Consider the following 20,930-nt stretch of genomic DNA (forward strand, 5'->3'; position numbering starts at 1 on the left):
TAATCACTTACATGATTATTATAGTAGACATTTTGGTACATAATACATTAATATTGAGAGGAGGAGGTAGCTTTCCACATTGTCACACCAGTTCCCTCACAGATTTATGGCTTTTGGTAAAACAGGGAATTGTTTTAGCCTCTTCATTATTTTTAGCCAAACCTTTCCCACAATGCAGCTGGATGATGGGCGCACAGCTCTTGCACAAATCATAACAATGCAAACGATGCTGAGAAAACCTCGTGATTGTGTCCGTAAGGCATTCATTCGATCTTTTCATGGATAGCAATGCATTAATTCAGATTATCATGATTGTCACTGACATCTGACAATTACATAATCGGATCACACAGTATGAGAAAAAAAATTATGTTTTTGAAATGAGAGCTTTTTAGAAATGTTATGGCATCTATGTATGTTAATACATAGATGTATGTAAATGTGAAGGGCTTAAATAAACAGTTCTTATTACATGAGAGAATACTGCTTTACAGCATCCACAGGAACAAGCCATACCTACATGTCTGTAGTATCTTATTTACGCCTAATTTTTGCTTCAGCTGTACTTTAAACTATCACTGCAGAACAGAACAATCAGAAAATGCTCAGTGAGCTCACACACACAGTGCAGCTCAAAAAATTTGGGTTGAAAATTGCGTCTTTCTTTCTTTCTTTCTTTCCTAAAGAAACACACATTTGTTGGAATTTAAAATCATATATTAGATTTACCAGAAATATTCTAAATGACAATAAATTGTTCAATAATCATAACCGAGTTAGTATTACATGAAAGTATTGCCAGTCCGAGTTCAACTTCAATTGCTATTTCATCAACACAATGCTTGGTTCTGTAACCAGAATAAAAAGTGGAGTTGAAGGTAAGAGGACCAGTACATCAGAATCTGTCATTAGAGAAACAGATGTCCACTCATCTTTTCACTTTCAACTTATGTTGAAAAAGTTATGACTTTTTATGAAGAGCATGAAATTCTCGGGCTAACCTCAAACTTGCCAGTGCTAAATTACAATCTCAACTTCAAGTAATTGCTTAAAATTCATAAAGTGAACAATAGTGCAAAACATATAAACCAACTGGTGAAAAGAATAGAATAGAAAAAAGAACAAAAGTGTTTTTTTTTAACGCAGAACAATTTGAGTTGCTGTTTTTTTGCTGGTTGTGTTGGAACATTTTTCATTCGACATTTAAATCGGGACGGACAGATTTAGAGTTATTCCATGGAGGGATTTATCAAACACGCCCCCTGGGCACAGGAGTTTACACTGAAGACCAAAACATTTTGTAGATACTTTGTATGATTGTTTTGTGTCACTTTATAGTAGTTTTGCACCTGCTTGTAACTTTACATTCCACTAACACTGGGGTCGGCAACCTGCGGCTCTTTAGTCCTTATAGTGCGGCTCCGCGTGGTTTGGGAAAATAAAGTATTTAGCTGAAGTGTATTTTATTTATGTTAGTTTGTTTTTAACTTGTAGTTCTAAATTGGAAGGTTATTGTGATATTGAAATATAAAATTAAAATTATATTCTATTATTTTTTCATCGCTCAAAATAAGCGTCACACTCGCGGAAGCCGGTATACCCGCCGAAACGCCGTGCATTTATCCAGACTTTCAACCCATAGACCAGGGGTGGGCAATTCCAGGCTCCGAGGGCCAGTGTCCTGCAGCTTTTAGATCTCACCTTGGGTCAACACACCTGAATCACATGATTAGTTCGTTACCAGGCCTCTGGAGAACTTCAGGACATGGTGAGGAGCTAATTTAGCCATTTAAAATCAGCTGTGTTGGTTCAAGGACACATCTAAAAACCTGCAGGGACACCGGCCCTCGAGGCCATAGCCCAATTATGGATCTTCGGATCCACATTATGTCAGCAGCTGTTCTCCACCGTGAACTATGTTAAAAACAAACACCGCTCACACCTCACAGGTGACAGCTTACAGTCCTGCGTAAAGATGAAGTGACTTCGTACAGCCCCGATTTGCAGACGCTGTGCGCAGAGGTTCAGGAGCAGAAGTCCCATTGTAAACATATCACAGCAGACCCGACGATGCTTCCATGAACACGCTTTTCAGCATCTCTTTATTGACCACTTTTCTCACACACGGTCGCTGTACGCATACAGCCGGCTGTAGCTTTTCAGCTCACAGCCCGACACATACCAACACAACAGCACAGATAGCACGGACGTTAAGGCAGCGAGGCGTGATTGCGGGTGCCGCTCAGGTGGGTCCGCCTCCCCTGCAGCGGCGCAGCAGACCACGCCCCGCAACACACATTAACCAGGTAAAATACATATTTAGGCAGAATTTTGCAAATATCTATTTTTCTGTTTTTAGCAGCATAGTGCTTTTTTTCCAATTACTTTTTTAAAAGTCAGGCCAAGGCTCCAAAAGCCCAAAGGTGATATAAGGATGGCGGCTCACAACAGTTTTTGTTTGCTACATGGATCATTTTAGTTCAGCTGGGTGTCTTTCCTTTTGTTATATTTCTTTAAGAGTTCAAAATATGTTAATTACATAAATAAAATGTAATTTTCTCTGTAGCACTTCATGGATTTCATAAGCAACACACCTTAGTTGTTCACACAGAGCATAAGAGTAAAACACTATATATACACAATGTTATATTCATTTTAGATGTCAAAAAGTATTTGCGGCTCCCAGTGTTTTCTTTTCCGTGGAAACCAGGTCCAAATGGCTCTTTGGGTGTTAAAGGTTGCTGACCCCTGCAATAACATCTTGGTGATTTTGCGCTGCTTTGATTTCCCTCTGTGGTTGATTTTTCTTTTATTGGTCACTGTGGTTCTCTTTGTGGTTGTTCCACATGTATTTGAAGTTCTTTGGCGTGTCTTTGTAGTTGTATGCAGTTGTTTTAAGCATCTTTGTGGTTGTGTCTCTGTGTCATTTTGTGGTTTTATGTCTGTGCAGTTGTTTTTCTTCTTCCTGCAGCCCTTTTACATCTTTTTGTAGTCATTTAGATATAATTTCACATCTATTTGTATTTACTTAAGCTCTCTTTGAAGTCATTGTTTTATATTTTTGTAGCCACTTCAAATCTCTTGGAAGTGATTTTGCATCTCTTTTAAGTATTAGACATCTCTACAGTTGTGTTTTCTCTGCATGTTTTTGTTGCTTCAAAGTCATTTAGGAAATCTCTTTGAAGTCATTTTAATCTCTGTACAGTTTAGGCACCTCTACAATTGTTTGTTTTATACATCTTTGAGGTCATTTTATATCACTGCAGCGACTTTCTCTTTCTTTGTAGTTGCTTTCTGTTTTTTTATCCAACTGTCTTGCAGACCTTAGTATTTATTGTCATTTTCTGTCTCTTTGTAGGGTTCTTTATGTTTTATTTCCTTGTACATGACTTTGTAGTCACTTTAGGTCTCTCTGAATTCATTTTGAACCTTTTTGTAGACATTAGACATCTCTTGCATTGGTTTTACGTTTCTTGCAGTTGTTTTGTGTCATTTTTGTAGTTGCTTGGTTTCTTTTTGGAATAGTTTTAAACTCTGTTTTAAACTCAGCCACCTATCAGTCATATGTCTATTGACATATGACTGATAGGTGGCTGTAGGTCAGGAGGTAGAGCAGGTCATCTACTGATTGTAAAGGTTGGTGGTTTAATCCCTGGCTCCCCTTAGTCTGCATGCCAAATATTCTTGGGCAAGATAATAACCCCAAGTTGCTCTCCCATCTCAGCATCAAAGTGTGTGAATGGTGGTTAGAAAACATTTAAAAACATAGAAGACAGTGCTTGGGTGAATCTGGCATGTTGTATGGAGTGCCTTGAGTACTCTGGGAGAGAGTATGTAAGTGTTATGTAAGAATTAGTCCTTTACATAGCATTTTTGTCTGTTATCTACTGGCAATTGTTTTCCACCCTCTTGCAGCCATATTGCTCTTTAGTGAGCTTTCAGATCCCATTCCAACTTCTGGGAAGCTTTTTGTTTTGTTCTAGCAGTCTTAGCAGTTAGATCTGTGCCCAGCAGGCCCATTCAGTTATCCAGCCATGATTTGCTTATTTGTTCATTTACACATTCATCTTTCATCACAGTCCTCTCGTGATGCACACATTCAGACAAATGAAAAAATACCCTGATGCTAAGTGCATTTAAAACCCAGACATCTTATTAATGTACATCTGAACTGTCGACTAAGATGTAGCACACGATGTCTGTAAATGCCTTTCAGAATGATCTGTTAGACAAGTTAAGCGGAGTTATTAGCAGTGACTGACTAGCTCTTGTACAGTTGACTTGGAATACATACTACCAGAATGACAGTTAAAACTACACCACAAGAGCATTAAGTTTAGCAGAAATATACAGCACAGATCACAGACTGAGCACAACTCATTCCATTCAGAGCTACACTAAGATACCAAAGTGAGCCGGTGAGGATCTACAAACAAAGTGTTTGATCGTGACATGGCATTTCAATTAGATTTAATCAGGTGACTTTAAGTAACACAAACTGAGGTCTGTTATTTTCACCAAATGTTGGTTCTGGCAACTTTGCTTTGAATACAAGCTTAAGCAGATAAGGCCCATATGAGACAATATGACTGAGTATGGAAAATATTCCACCCTAAAATATAATGTGCATGTTATTATTATTACCTTCCCAAACAAGTAGACTGCCCCAATAAATAAATAGATACATAAAATGAAAACAACAAAAACAAAAGCTCTCATATGGATTACAGAAACAAATCTAAGATTTTATTTAGAGAGCTTTGCTTTTTAATTTTTGAGTTTATCTTTGCAAAGACTCAGGCTGGCTCTCAACTGAGCTTCATTTTTAGTGTATAGTTATAAGTGTGGTATTGATCTTAGTTTGAGTTTAATAAATCTGAATAGCTTTATTTATTTAGGAGAACTAATCGTAATGCTCTCAGGGTAGAAACACAACGAACATGGCAGAATAGGTAAATCACCCATGGACTTTCTATAATAATTAACATCTCCTTCATTATTAATGAGATTCTGGCTGGCCTCCTGGGGATGCAGAGGTTAAGAGAAATTAAAGTGCACATTCTAACGTCAACATCAAGTACAGGGAAATTTTTAAGCAGTCTTTAGAAAAAAAATTGCAGAAATCAAACAAGGTACTTGCCTTTATCAGGTTAATTGGCAGGTTAGACTAAATAACTGCCTACAAAAGGCGCAACATGAAGACTTCATTCAACAAGGACAAAACCTGTTTTTTGTTTCAAGTGATGGTTATGCATATTATAAGTAGATGAGAATGATTGACGACATATGCAATTTTATGGCCTAAATCAATGCATGTATCTGTGTATAAGAGAAGATAAGATAACCTTTATTAGTCCCACAGGTGGGAAATTTGTCTCTTATCTTTTATTATAAAGTAATTTTAATCTAAAAAAATCTACATGCTGCTAATGGAGAGATGCCAAACAGTCTTTCATTGTTCTTGTAACAGTGACAATAAAGATCTATCTTATCTTATCTTAAAAACAGTCTCATCCTAAGTGTGATGGCATCATGGTTTTTGTTTTTAGATGCCTCAAACTGCTAAATGCATGAAAGAAAATTAGAAATCAGCTTCTATGCAGTTGATGTATACACACCTCAGATTAACCTACTGTATTTGATTAATAAACATTTTTGGCAGAGGTCATTTTAATGATGAACAACATTCCTTTGGGGGGTTGAGCTCAACCAAAACGCTTCTTTGGCCAGGAGAGAGAACTAAAACCTTAATACGATTAAAAGTAAGTAGAGTTTAACTTGGCAGCACAACTGAACTGGCCACAGCTGGGTGTTTATGATTTGAAGCAAATTTAATAGGTTTGTGTGTTTCTACCCTCGGAACATCCCTGAGTTTTGTGTCTACGTCATGATGGCAGACACACTCTGAGATTTCAGTCTTGAAGATCAATGAAAACCGTCTGCAGTCGTAGAAACATGTAAATTCTGATTTAGAGTGGATTTTCCCCTCAGCCATTGCTTAATGACTTGGTGAAGCTGTAGCTTTTTGTAACTTGGTTACACATGTATACAAGCTCTTATACATATATGCCACATATACACACACAACCAGTCAAATGTGTTAGAATTCATAGGTTGAGTAGTCAATGAATCTTTTACAGTTTTCCCTGCATTTAAGATCAAAAGAAACAATCAGCATAAAAGATTCAGGCATCATTCATTTCAATCAGCTCATTTACTTTTCCACAAGCCAGTAGAGCTGGCAGACATCTCGGTAGCAAGGCTGAGGAACATTGGGTGACAGACATTGCGGAGCAGAACCAAAACAAGGCAGAGCTTGTCAGTCCAAGAGCTTCACATTTCCTGTTTCTTATACCCCTCTTGCCTATTCTTGGCAGAAACTGCAGGACAGGAAGTCCTTGTCTTCTTGCACTTGAATCTTCCAAGAGAAAACCTATACAGGAAAGGTCGTGGTTAAGGGCCACAGAGGTGCTGAGCAGATTTTCCTCTTATATCTGTGATCCTCCTAAGTCTCCCCCGCCTGCGGGGTAGTGCCTCAGCCCGCCTCCCCTGCGCAGCGAGTGCAACGCCACAGTGCAACAGCCTCTCAGCAGTGATCCTATGTGATACATTGGCTGTCCTTCCCGGACTGGACCGCGGCAGAGCCACGCCACCGTCGGCACCACAGGAATGGCCACCGCAAGCAGATCAACTAGGAAGTGACGACTCCAGTAGCTTTTCTGAATCGTCCCAGAGCTAGATGATTCTCCGTTCTCTTCTGCAGTGTCCCCTGTGGCACCGTGCTCTTTTATTTCACCGTTATCATTGTCCTCATTGTGCACCTCCACCACTGTAACACCACCTATCTCCTCATGGGAAGTAGACCTTCTTGGCTGGATTGTGTGAGGCTGTTCTATAGCTGGAGATGATCCCTGGTGACTCGGACTCAGGTGAGGTGTCTCTACCTGGGTTGATTCTTGTAAAGGACAGCTTTCTTGCTGCGTGTCCACAACTCCGAGGTTTTCAAATGATGTCCCACCCTGCCTGCCTTCTCCACAGCATCCTCTTAACTTAAGCTCACCCTGCCATGTTGCTGGCATCGCAGCAAGATCACAGAGTTTTCCTTGAGCCGGCTTCTCTTCAGCACCCTGCCCTCCTATCTTCTCTCCCACTGAACCAATCAGCGTCTGTTGCCTTTCTTCTGCCAGTTTGATCATAACTATCTCCACCTGCTCTTCTGCCACAAAAGCTTCCTTCTCTTTTTCCTCTTTCTCCTGCTTTTCCTCCTCCTCTCCATACTCTTTCTCTTTATGCACAGGACTTTCCATGGAACACGCAACAGTGGCGGACCGTGGTAAAGATGGGACCACTGGAGTTTTGGGGATTGGCTCTGTTGCTGTACTCATGACTGTTGCTGTGGTTACTGAAGTTGTGGTGGTAATGGAGTCCAACTCCTCGTCCCCTTCATCAGACATCCAGGTTGAAGTGGGGCTACAGGCCTGGGACCGGAAAGTACGTTGCTCTGCGATGGTGTCCAGATCGGAGGGATACCCTGCTGTTGTAGGGATGGGGCAGCTTTCTGTCTGAATGCCAGTCTCCCTTAAAGGGTGCAGGTACAGATGGTGGTGGGAGAGGCAGGGGTGGCTCATGCAGCTCACTCCACCCAGACCACAACGAAAGGGTGCCAGCCCCTCCCCTGTGCACAGCTTCTCATACGTAGAAGAGTGTGGCATAGTATGCGGCACAGAGTGGGACAAATTGTGAGGGAAAGAATGAGGTAAGGTATGTGAGTAGGTGTGAGACAGTGAGTTTGGCAGAGAGTGGGGATGAGAATGGGGAAGAGAGTGGGAGAAGGTTTGCGTGTAGGAATTAAGTAAAGATGCTGTTTCCTCAGAAAGGAATGCGGCCTCCAGCAGAAGGTCAGCCCGGCTGGGGATGTTACTCTCCCCACAGCACACAAAGCCGCTGTCCTGGGTGCCGTCGCCTGAGAGACAAGGAAAGTCCGACCCGTTGTCATTGCGGTCCGCCAGTGCCTGATCACTCAGCTTTGTGTAGGTGGAACTCCGAGTTAAAGACCGGGCTGGGGAGCCATCACAAGAGCAAGACCCTCTTCCTCCTACAGTAAGTTTGGGTACTCCGCCAGGACTTTCTCCTGAAACAGATGCTGGTGCTGAACCCCCAACGCGGGTCCGACAGCCTGGCATGGCCTCCGCCTCCTTTGCTAATCCAGCCTGGGCCAACTCCATACTCAGCAAAAGGTTCTCCAGCTTGTGGTTCTGAGCGTTGATATCCTGAAAGTACTTCTGGACCCCTACATCTCCACTGAGGCCTCCGGCATCGCTCAGCCTGGCACGAACAGTATCCACAGCCTGTTTGAGCTGCTGGATTTCCTGACGCGCCTCCTTCAGGGCCAGCTGAGCCTCTACGCGGTGGCACTCTTCTTCAACCCAGTCCTCCTGCATTCTGTAAAGCCGGCCTCTCAACTCATCTATTTCCGTGTCCCTAAGAGGGTGACAACAGAGAAAGGGTTAGAACCTTTGACGATAAGAAGCACAGACCAATATACAAGATCTAAGAAGAACTAGCATAAAACCTTACTTTATAGGACCTGCCAGTCTCTCATCCTGTCTCAGTATCTCACCTGTCTTGCAGGGTGTTGATGGTTTCTTTTAGCTTGGCCCGCAGGTGTCGGATACACACCTCCTTCTGCTGAAGGGGTGTGAGGTACTGCTCTGGTGGAGGAGGCCGAATGCCATGGTTGTCTGTACATGACGTGTACTTCTGATGGCGTCTAAAAAAGACAGGACTTCAGTTTATGAAAAGAATAAGTGGTGTTTTCCATTTTTTGAGATGTTAAGAAAGAAGTGATGGAAGGAAAGTTAACATCACTATTATAAGAATTAAGAGTTTCAAACACTCTTAACCTTCTGAGGTCTAGGTCATCGGTGATGATGATATCACAAATAACTTTTTGCTTATCTTCAAAATAGTAGGTTGGGGCTCAGAGCTGCTGTTTTATCAGTAATGTGGGCTTTTTTCCTTTTTAACAGCACTCACCATATTTTCATTCACATATTCAACCAATGAGCATAAACTGAAAAAAGAAGAGACTGCAAATGTGCTCTTTCATACTTTTGGAAAGCGAACTGGAGTAAATAATTTTTTCTTGTGTCATATCATCACTAAAATTCTGATTAAATTTGATTGAATTATTTAATCAAAATTTGATAAATTTTGATTAAATAGCTAATTAAGGTAATAAGACAGCAAATCATATTAAGTTCTGTTTTCACTGAGTTGACAAAGTCACAAAGAGTTCCATTTTCTATCCCAAGGCATTAACGTTATACCTCTTGTCCATCAATGCAGTAGTGCGGCAGAGTTTGTGGTGCACTGCTGTTAGAGAACAAGCCCACAATTTGACAAGTTAGAGAAGTCATTATTTTGCAATGTTAGTGTTGGAATTTGGGGAAACATTAGTAGGAAGAATCAGAATCGGTGGCCCGCATTGCAAACATATTTAGCTCTAGCATTGGGACTACGCTGGTACAAGAGCTAGTAGAAATGTGCTACACCTCTTACCCTTTGGTTGGGCTGCATTCACTGCCTTTACATGAGCCTGAGTTGCTGCTGCTGCTGAGAGAAGCGTTTCCATAGGGATCTCTATTACTGGCCGCAGCCGGAGTGCGCCTGGTACACAGTAAGAGGAGACATGTTAATGTGTTCCTGGCAACACCATGGAACCACAGTCCAGACACTAAGTGAGCTGCTAAGCTAAACCATGACAAACGGATCCACAGTGCAAACAGAAATGAATGGAAAACACTTCAATCCAGGTCCACCACCATGCTTATACAACACAGGTCTACACAGATACACAGAGTACAATATTTCAGCATGTCGGCCTGAGAAACAAATACACACACTCCTCTTGGCACTCACAACAATGCTGAAACTGAAAAGGACATCAAATTAGCGTTACTCAATGAAAAAAGAAAGTTTTCACCAGAAGGGAACTAAAAGAGAGCAATCGGACAGAAAAGAAGAAGAGAGTCAGACTAGACAGGATGTCTTCTAGAATGTGGCGTCACAAAACATTTACAGCAGTGCAAAACATCTTGCCATTCCCATGCTTTAAAGGATCAAGACTGATCGGGAGGAAAAAAGAGTGAGTCGGGACAGACCGGGAGCGAGGGGTAGAGGGAGAGTTTGTTGAACGACCGTGGCGATCCGGAGACTTGGTGGAAGTGTATCCCTTGGTCGGTGACTTGGTCGATACATAGCCTTTAGTTGGGCGCATTGACACCATACAGCTTGACTCCATGGGCACGTAGTCTAACTCTATGAACCTGCAGTAGTCAAACCTGACCAGAGACAAGAGGGTGTTAAATCACAGAGGGTGGCAATGTGCCTGCTGCACACTGAAGGGAGGTAAGGTTGGTTGACATTTAGCATATCTCAGCATAATTTTAAAATGTAAGAACTCAAACAGTGAAGTGGCTCAGGAGAGCTTGCTTTCTAAAAGCCATGCTTCAATGTTGAGGCTCCTCTGTTTGGCTTCCTATACTGCACCGCTAATAGGAGCAGTTTACTGCTATGAGGCTTTTACTGGAATGTAAACTAACACTGCATCCTGAAACACAATTTACAAGTGATAAAATGTTTTAGGTCTTCTAAGAGCAACATGGAAGCAGCTGCAACAACAATAATTCATAAACGCCCCATTTTAACTCGCAACACACTTTCACAAAACTATCTCAGCAAACTTATAGAAATTTCGCCCCACTTTTGATGACAAGTGCAAACTAGCTTAGCTAAAAAAAAGTTAACTTTAAGACAACTGACACCTGTGCAAAACCACTATAGAGACCAAGTAAACCCACATAATATCAAAGAGTAGAATTGGTGGTGTATATATATTTTCACCTCTAGGCATTTTTACTATCCAGCAAAACATGACACAGTTTGTTAGTACAGTTTAATTATATCAGTGGTAGATAGGGGAAAAAAAAAAGGGTTATCTGTGATTGGCAACTTCTGTCAGCGTCTGTGTGGTTTTAAAGTCTATAATGAATGTTCACCAACTGAGTTACTGTTGTTCTTTAACAAGGACATAACTGTTGCCCAATCACTGGACACCACACTGGGAGGGGAGGACAAGCAGGGTCAATCAGAACAGCCATGATGGTATTGGACACAGGACACGAAAACTCCACACTAAACATGCACATAGTCTTGTATATAACTCGTCTCTGTCTTTAAACTTTTTGCTGTTCATGTCATATATATGTATATATATAAATATATATATCATACTTGATGATAGTCAGTGTTTCCCAGAAATACATATCTTACTTATTTCACCAACACAGAAAAACTAATGAAGCACAATGTTTTTGCAATTTGGCTGAATTTTTTTAATTGCTCTTGAGTTCATTTCACTCTATTTTGAAAGTACAGTTGTTAACTATGTCATGTTTCCATGATGGCAAAGTGACGATCTCACTGTTCGGGGGGTCCTCAGCTTCTTCTTCTGTTAGCTTTTCTTTCTCCAGCTCCACCATCATGGACTGCAGCTTACAATGCTAATCTTGCAGATCTGGAACAAGCTGGAGGTTCACTTTAAACCCAAATGCACAGCTGCTGGAGAACTAGTTCAATTGCTGCTATGTTGAACTCCCAGAAGATCACGGTTGCCAATTGCAGGTCAAAACTGTTTGACTGTTGTCACAGGATTTTACTAACTGAGGAAGTTGCTAGATAAACAGCTGACGACTGAATTATTAGATATTGGTAAGTGGCTGTCTTAATCATCTCAGAGTTCAGCTGTGAGCTTGAGGGCCACATTAATCAAAACTTCAAAGACTTTTGGAACTAATGCTGCTAAGCTGACTCCACCAGGGCTCTAGAGCAGAACAAGGACTGCTATGGTCTGCTGCCGTCTAAGACAATGGAGCTGAAGTCCATCGACACAATGAGGAAGTTACAGGAGAAGAAGCTAATTACTGTCCTGTTATTGTCACAAAGCACCTATGGAAAAGTTTTTAAATTTACTTCTAAAAAAAAAATTAAGCAATACACCAAGTCCAACTAGTGGTGTATGAAATCATGCATGCACATGTGTGCACAAACAAATGACCAAACAAAGAAACAAACTAAAAACTCTTGCAACACTATAAATGAAATTTTGAATTTTGAGTGCCCTGTAAAAGATTAATAATAATTTTACTCAGGGTTTATTTGAGCATGGAGCTAAGGTTCAGCAAAGGTTCCAAAAAGTAATTTTACGCATGAGGTCAAGTAAAAAGAACAAAAACCTTAATCACCTGGATTATGTAATAAACCGCTGGAGACAGTTTGTAATAGACAGATACATTATATTTAAACTATTATTGAACGCACGTCTGTTGTTTCCATTTTCTACTGTATATTTTGCTACTGAACTGAGTCACCGTGTCCTGTGTTACATAATTAGGGAGGAAGCCAGATATTGACAGCTCAACACTTGATAGCACAGAAATGGGGAGAAAGAAGCAGCAGAAACACTGAGCCTGGAAAATACACAGTACAACAGTGTTTAGGGCGTGACAGTTCATCCCAGCCATCTGCTGGGATGGAACTAATGTCTGGGGTGTGGGTGTTGTCTGCTTGAGGCAAGCATTTCCCAGTTGTCAGGTGTTAGCATGAGTGGGTGGAGAGGAGTGAAGAGATATTCCTTTACGAAAGCAACTTTGCTCAAGAGGCTGAAACTGATTTAGTAAACAATATCTCGATAAACCAAAAGCACATTCGCATTACAGGCAATGCTGCTGCACATGAGTGTTTCACACAGTGCTGTTGAGTGAGTGGCTGCGGTCAACCAGTGATCACAGTATGCACATTAAACGTGCCATTTCTACCGTGCATGTAGCCACTAAACCTAATCCTTGAAAGATTAGCACCAATTCTTGCGTTTAAGTGCATGATAGTATCACAGACTCTGTATTCGAAGGTGATGTGACACAACAACACGCACACAGTTCTTGCCACTTTCTGTGCTCCTTACAGGCCACAGACTGTATACATGTGTTGAAAGTAGCCACAATGACACTACCCTCTGATTTGGTTTGAGCATTTTCCACATTACCATTCTGATTTTTGTACACTTCAGTCAGGACTTATCATATCCATGGTAGTCACACAAGGCGTTTATGTTATTGTTGAATCTATTTCTATTTATATCTATCTATATCTATATCTATCTATTTTAAAAAAGTACATCATGTTGTTTTGGATAAGTCTTGAAAATAGCAACCGAGGCCACAACTCCAATCAAAAAATGTTTATAAAGATATCATGAAGTCAAACAGAAGTCATTAGGCTATAGCCCTATGTATAATAGACTCCAGGCATGCCTGCTTTTTTGGGACCACATTTTTACATTACAATGCACCAAATAGGCATGCTCCCCAGGTGAAGAACAAGCAGGTGACAAAGTAGTATAAGAGGAATGACTACTTGGCCTACGGGTCTCCAGCAGTCCATGTCTGTGTCCACAACGGAGGATAATCTTGGCTTGAGGTTTTAATGCACTATAAAGAACTATGCTAATTCCGCACTAAACTAATCATAAACCTTTAGCCTTTATGTTAACAGTAGCATGGTGCAGGTTTTCTTGTAGCAAACATCATCTAAAGTAAATGAAAATATAGCAGATTTTGGCAAATTCAATACATAGACCTCCCTTTGAAAGTCTCTTGTTGCTTTACATAGTTTAAAGCTAAATCTTAATGAATAACAGGACTACCTTATAAGTCATCAACTAGCTCTACGCTGTATAACAAGAATAAGTCTTTTAGCATTGATTGCATGCAAGTACCCATCTAGTATCCAGAGGTAATGTTAGCTAACTAAACAAGCTAGCTACTGATGGTAAACTCTTCAGTTTACCTGCACATACATGTCTGTGTCTGCTAAATTATTCTTATCTATGCTGGGGATGAATATTTATCCCAACTTCTGAGTTTCAGTACTGCGTCTTAGATAAAGTCTTCAGTGCAAACAACAGTCAAATAAAAAAATCGACTTTTACTTTTGGCAGTTGTGATCCTATGACACCGTTTACGGTAGATCAGGATCTGTTCTGTTCCAACATTTTATTAAACTCACAAACACATGTTTTTAGCATGAAAACTACCAAATAAAAGAGAAATTAACTAGATTCACAGCATTAGGAGACTCAAATAAAAAATCTACTTTGTGCCAACCGCTTGCCTGATCGTTGACATTGAAATTCCCTAAAATGTGAGCTGTGCAGCTTTGCAACAGGTGATGTTGACAGGAGAAGCCACACACCTGACTGCAAAGATTAATCCTAACCTGACCACGTTTCACTGCATCATTCACAGGTTAGAACCTTAACTTGCCTGTGTGCTGTTGTTTATTTTTCCAACATTTAATTTCCAATTTTGGTTTTAGTGGCTACAGTGCATGCCAAAGCTACAGCTACAGCTATGGAGCATGCTCTCTCAGACTGTAACTGAAGTGTGTCTCACGCAGGGGGCGCGGGCACAGGAATGGCCACTGGTGCTGTGGCGGTTGGCACAGCAGTCCCCGACCCAGACGCCGGCTTGGGTACCGGCACGGGCGAGGACGCCAGTATTTGCTGCAAGCGACGTTTGGGCTGCAGCACCTTCAGAGGGTTGAATCTGAGGAAAATAAATAAGAGAGAGGAGGACACCACAACTATACGTTGATCCGTCTGCAGTTACACAACTTTTCCTGTAAAAACATTAAACCCTCCAGACAGATTCAGCTTGGTTCCAGTTTAAGAGACCATTTATCAGTCTGTGCCCAACACATACACCATAGCAAGCAACAGCTAGATGACAGCAAAGACTATTTAACACATCAGCTGAAAGAAACGACACATTGGCTTTCTGTGGTATTAAAGTACTGGTAGTGTCAAACTGGACCACAGAAGAAAAGCAATGTCCATCACTCATGCATTAAGTATATAACAACACATTACTGCAGCATTCACATTCCGAAACAAGTTAATGGTTGTGCGAAAGTCAACAGTGGTCCCTACAGACAAGAAATACATCTTATCCTTTATCCTGTGTCCAGTAAACAGGCCAGGTTAGTCCAGTGGCTAGAGGAGAGAACATCAATATACTCAATAAACTCTGTTCAAGTCGGTTGCTATTTACAGCATTTAGAACATACACTGCTATGAAAACAGTATTTGCCCCCTTCCCAATTTCTTCTTGGCACACTCACAGCCTTCAAACAAATGTTAAAATTAGACAAACAGACTGAGTTTATATAAAAAGAAAAAAGTTATCTAAACCTAACTGGCCTTGGTGGAACAATAATGACGGGTTACGCCACCCTTGGCAGTAAGAACTACAATCAAGCGTTTGCAATAACTGGCACTGAGTCATTCACATTGCCGTGGAGGAATTTTGGCCCACTTAATTCAAAAAAGAGGTTAAGATATTTGCCAAAACATCTTAACTGGACTTAGATCCAGACTTACTTTGAACACTCCAAAATTATAGTTGGACTTACTGTTTTGGATTAGTGCTGCATAAGGTTCAGGACACAAGCTGAGGGATGGACTAGTGAAAGTGAACAATGTGGTTGATCACAACAATTTTGTAAATAATAAAGAGCTATTCTATTCTATTCTATTCAATACATTATTTAATTAGGGAGAACAATTACTTTTTCCGTGTAGGGCCAAGGAGTTTTGAATAACTTATTTCCTTTAATAAATGAAATCATCATCTAAAAACTGCATTTTGTATTTATCTTTGTCTAATATTAAAATTTGTAAGATTTATTGTCATTGTAAGAACACTGTGAGACGGGATTCCAGAGTGCTACCTCATTTGGAAAGGGCACAATGAATGTGGAATGTGTGATGATCTCAACATGTAAATGTAGTAAATAAAAAAAAAAAAGAAAAAAAGAAAAAGAAAAAGAAGGCAGCAAATACTTTTCATAGCACTCTAGTTCTCAATTTTAGGTCCATTTATTCATCAACAAGTCTTAGACGAGTTATTTACAGGAAGTACAGAAACAAACTGAGCATGGTGCCACTTTTTAAATAAAGACAGATATATTTATATGATATGTTGGTCTTTTACAATTTGACTTATTATAAAGCTACAATACAAAGTAACACATGCCAGTTTTTCCTGGTTTGCAATCAGCAGTTTCCTTAACTGTTTATTCAGAAGATTTTTACACATTCTTTACTGAAAGTACTGATAACTGAGTTTCAGTGCTAACTGCAATGCCAGCTTGCCATTTGGTGGTGTAATTTTGTAAATGTTTAATTATTGCTGCTACAAATCGTAGCAGTAACAGTAAATGTTGCCTTAACTTTTCATTTATATTTTTTTAATCCTTCATAAATACTGACAGCTAACCGTGTCGGAAAAAGCTCAAGTCTCGCAGTTCCCACTGCAGTCTTAAAGGCGCACACCCCACCATGTCATTAAATCGCTGCTGAAAATTTTTAGAATTTATAAAAGACTCATTAATGGAGTTAAATTACTTATTACTGTTTAAAACAACTGTCAATTAATTTTAAAACACCCTATTTTCTCTCACTTATTAAAAAGTGGCACCACATTGACTATGAATATTTGTTAAAGATAAACACACACACACACACACACACACACACACACACACACACACACACACACACACTGTTGTCCCCCCCCACTGACACCGGGCAAACCTCCACCAGCCCCACTCCTGCAAAACAGGTGAAAACAGACTTAAGAGCGACAGGAGTTAGTGCCGCTGAATCTTGTTTATTTATTCATTTATTTTATTTATTTTTGCTGTGTTTTACTTGCATCTATTTGAAAGAGTGAGTGTAAACGCAAAAAAATAATTTTATTTTATATGCTGGAATATGCAGAAAATAGGCTTAAATGTTAAACAAATTTCTTCAAGTCAACGACGGTTGCATATGATTTAATTTTTGCTTGATGCAATGTGCATAAAGTTAAAAGATTAAACCTAATAAAAGAGACTCTTTCATTTGATTCAATTTTATATGATGGATTATGCAGAAATCCAGCTCAAGGCCACTTATGGTTTATTTGGTTAACTTGTGGCTGACATTTAGCTAATCTGTTGCCCACATATGGGGTGGCTGTAGCTCAGGTGGCAGAGCAGGTCAGCCACTAATCAGAAGGTCGGTGGTTCGATCCCAGGCTGCCTCCTGGCTGCATGCCAAAATATCCTTGGGCAAGATACTAACCCCGTGTTTGCCTACTGGTGGTGGTCAGAGGGCCCGGTGGCGCCAGTGTCCGGCAGCCTCGCCTCTGTCAGTGCGCCCCCAGGGCAGCTGTAGCTACAATGTAGCTACAATGTAGCTTGCCATCACCAGTGTGTGAATGTGTGGGTGAATGACTGAATGTAGTGTGAAGTGCTTTGGGGTTCTTAAGGACTGAGTAAAGCGCTATACAAATGCAGGCCACATATGGCTGACATTAGGCAGCCAGGATTGAGATGCCCATAGGTCATCGCACCATATGGTTTGTCTTCAGAACTGAGCCAGAATACGGCAATGTTTCTGTCTGGGAGTAGTAGAGATAATAACTGTTGATTTAAATGTGCTTTTGTTGTTTTTTTGTTTAGCATGACCTTATTTTGGATACTACAGCAAGATTAGAAAGGAACATTATAAAAAGGTGATATTTTGAGATGTATGTATTGTGATGTAGTCCTAGCTGTGTATATTATTATTATTATTATTATTATTATTATTATTATTATTATATGTGTATATATTATTATCATTGCTGGAAAGCTGCATGTTTTTGGGGAACCATATGTTCGCCAATCCATCGTTCTACAGAACATGTTTCTATTTCTCCTTCCATTTCACGATGGTTCCTACATATTATCAGAGACCGAGACTTTGGTCTCTGATAACAGAAAAACTTAAAGTTTTAAACTAACAATGCGCAACTTGTAGATCCCAAAGATGGTCCTAAGTTAAAACTCTTTGGAAACTTTTTTAACCAACCAGCAAAGATATCAATGACATCCACGAAAAGCAAGTGAGGTCATGTGATTCACTTTATACAGTTAATCCAGCTTTCTTTTTTGACTTAAGACGATTTAACAATTCAAAATGGGGTTTTGACAGGATAATCTGTCCCGTAATCTGTTTTTCATCAGTGAAACAGAAGAAAAAAAGTTTTTCCAGTCTTTGACACTTGTTTGTACTCCAAATTTATTTATTTATTTATTTACACAAAAACATTTACTGCGGAGCAATTGAGCATAATGCCACACTTGTAAAAATGCACTGATGGGAGTGGAAAGTTCTGTGGGTGACAAAGCCAGTTCATTTCAGTAATGACCAGGGCAATCTACCAGGAGAATCAAATTAGTGGGATAAAAATGAGCCGACAATGTAAGCGCAGGTTCTGTGTTTAAGGGGAATCAGTATATATTGATATAAAGCCCAAGTCTCCCGTCACAATTTGATAGGGAGTGTGTGGAGTCTCAGAGGCCAACAAAAAGCTTCTTTTCTGGATAATTCTGAAAGCTCCTGCAAAGGAAATACAGCTTTGCTTTATATGAAAAAACTGGAGAGCAAGGACTGCACCAATAAGCTGAACTCATTTCAGCACAATATTAATTTTATCTCTTTATTATCCGCTACTGGTAAGAGTAGATGTTACAGTTAGGCAATGAAGAGGTGAAACATGCATAATAAAAGCACCAACACTATTATCACTAACATTTACAGTGATGCTGGATTCAATTGCATACACACAGGTTTTTAAAGTAGTGAAAAAAAACAGCTGCCTTTAAAGTAAAAGCAAAAAAGCTGAATTATGATTTCTCACAAAATTGCAAAAGACAGGAGATGTTTATTGAAGAGTGTTTGGTGTCTGAAATGAGATAAACTGCAAAATGTGTACTTCTTTATGTTTGACCTTCACGCACACCTCACACCTCACCAGGCTGGGCCTGGATGTTGCCTGCAAGCCACACAATACTCAGGGATGGTTTAGTATTTATACTTTTTACTCTGTTTAGATCGTGAGGCAGGACACTTTAGACTCTTGTGGTCGAATTGAGCACAATAAAAAGAAGTTACTGGTTTTTAGCAGATGAATCTCATTTTTTGCTTCTTATTTTTTTATTTTACAGACAAAAAGTATTTAAGAAACCATGAATCACTGAAATGAATTTTTCTCTACTTATTTCTCAGGGCTCTGAGACACTACAGTACAATATGACATACTTATTCCCTGCAGACTTTTCAACCATGGTTACCTTGCAGTGCACAGAAAGCCCATAATTATCACAGGTGAGCACAAAACAGGTATTCACTCTACTTACCGGCGAGAGACCGATGTAGACCTCTGATTGGGCGGGGCAGGGGCAGACATGGAGCCAGGCAACGTCTCGGGTTTCTTGTGCTCTAACCTTTTCTCTGAGTTTTTCAGCTCTATACTGAGAGCCTGCAGCCTGACAGAAAACAGACATAAGCAGTGAGTGAACACAGAGTCACACAAAGAAAGAGAGGACTGTTACACACTCAAATAAAGCGTGATTTCTGCTGACTGCCCATGTGCACCGCTATAGATGCCTTCATCAGGCTCCCTTGTGCTACTGACACAAGCTGACACTTAGCTTGCACAGAGTGGACATCAGCGTTCAGCAACAAATCACATTTCAATCATGTGGTACAACTAGCCAATCACCACTTCTTTGTCTGTTTCCAGGTCAAATAACAGTGGCAGAGGTGAGCAAAGAGAAGTGAGAGTTGCATCTGCATCTGGACAGATTTGGTTCAGTTTTATTTACATAGCACCAAATCACAACAACAATCACCTCAAGGTGCTTTATATTACAGCCCCCTATATATGAGGAAGCATCTGGCAACACTGGGAAGAAAAAACTCCCTTTTAGCAGGAATAAATCTGTAAATGTACACATATATACATGTTGCAGGTTTCTGCCACAGCTGTAGTGTAAGTACGTCCAAAAATATTTACAAATAACATCCTGCTGAGTTGTATTGTGAGAGAGAAAGACAGGCTAAAAGAGAGAAAAGCGGATGAAAGAAGAACTTAGAGGGGGGAAAGAGGAGGATTATTCTCATCAATAATACACCACAAACAATTTGGTGGGCCCTTGAGAGGCAGGTTTCTGTATGTGTGGAAACGCAGGACGCCTGCTGTCAGTCAGCTTCCTGCATTAACACTTCTCTGCTGTGTTGTTTTCCTATCAACCATGACTGTCTCGCTCATATTCTCTTCTGCTTCTAAAGTCGGCGAACAAAGACAGCTGAATGAAAGACAGTTTTTCAGTCAAATCCTGTCGATACTAATAATCTACCTACTGTAGAACCTCATCCACATCTGAGCTCTAACTTTAAATCCTCTTCCATTGTTCCTCGGCTCTCTATCATGATTTTAAAGCTGGTCTAAGATGTATTGTTGCATAGTTAGCAGTGAGCAAACTAAACCACAGACCCGCGCAGTGGCACAAATCTCTATCCTAATGAAAACACACACACGATCCTTATGATAGTGTTTTTGTATAAACCAGAGGTCGGCAACATGCGGCTCCGGAGCCGCATGCGGCTCTTTAGTCCTTATAGTGCAGCTCCGCTTGGTTTGGGAAAATAAATTTGTTTTTTTAAAGTATTTAGCTGAAGCGTATTTTATTTATGTTTATTTATGTTCTTTTTAACTTGTAGTTCTAAATTGGAAGAGTGTTGTGATATTGAAATATAAAATTATATTCTATTATTTTTTGATTGCTCAAAATAGGCGTCATACCCGCGGAAGCCGGTATACCCGCTGAAACGGCGTGCATTTATCGAGACTTTCAACCCCAGGTAGGCCAATTATGGATCTTCGGATCCACATTATGTCAGCAGCTGTTCTCCACCGTGAACTACAGTGGGGCAAAAA

General features: G+C 40.2%; 1 protein-coding gene across 3 annotated transcripts; it reads right to left on the reverse strand.

The window, feature by feature from the left end:
* Positions 1 to 6,488: 6,488 nt before the first annotated feature.
* Positions 6,489 to 19,397, reverse strand: snphb (syntaphilin b). 3 transcript variants are annotated; one of them, XM_085345116.1, is made up of 7 exons: positions 19,348 to 19,397; positions 14,514 to 14,666; positions 10,164 to 10,343; positions 9,562 to 9,669; positions 8,621 to 8,770; positions 7,209 to 8,481; positions 6,489 to 7,166 (listed from the first exon to the last, which is right to left on the reverse strand). In XM_085345116.1, exons 1-7 carry the CDS (start codon positions 19,395 to 19,397, stop codon positions 6,489 to 6,491), a joined length of 2,592 nt encoding a protein of 863 aa, XP_085201242.1. The 3 variants fall into 3 exon arrangements, with proteins under 3 accessions (XP_085201242.1, XP_085201241.1, XP_085201243.1); XM_085345115.1 differs by having other exon boundaries at positions 6,489 to 8,481; XM_085345117.1 differs by lacking the exon at positions 14,514 to 14,666 and having other exon boundaries at positions 6,489 to 8,481.
* Between the last annotated feature and the right edge of the window lie 1,533 nt (positions 19,398 to 20,930).

The sequence above is a fragment of the Diplotaxodon limnothrissa genome, linkage group LG20 (genome assembly GCF_057381915.1).
Source record: "Diplotaxodon limnothrissa isolate DT_005_m linkage group LG20, D_limnothrissa_male_GT1.1, whole genome shotgun sequence".
Lineage (NCBI taxonomy): Eukaryota > Metazoa > Chordata > Actinopteri > Cichliformes > Cichlidae > Diplotaxodon > Diplotaxodon limnothrissa.

Excerpts from the sequence above, each read along its gene's own strand:
- snphb (XM_085345115.1), bottom strand. The coding sequence starts at position 19,397 with ATGTCTGCCCCTGCCCCGCCCAATCAGAGGTCTACATCGGTCTCTCGC. Across the intron at positions 9,670-10,163 it reads CCCTCTACCCCTCGCTCCCG|GCGCACTCCGGCTGCGGCCA; the intron begins GTCTGTCCCGAC and ends ACTGTGTACCAG. Across the intron at positions 8,771-9,561 it reads GAATGCAGCCCAACCAAAGG|ACGCCATCAGAAGTACACGT; the intron begins GTAAGAGGTGTA and ends TGTCTTTTTTAG.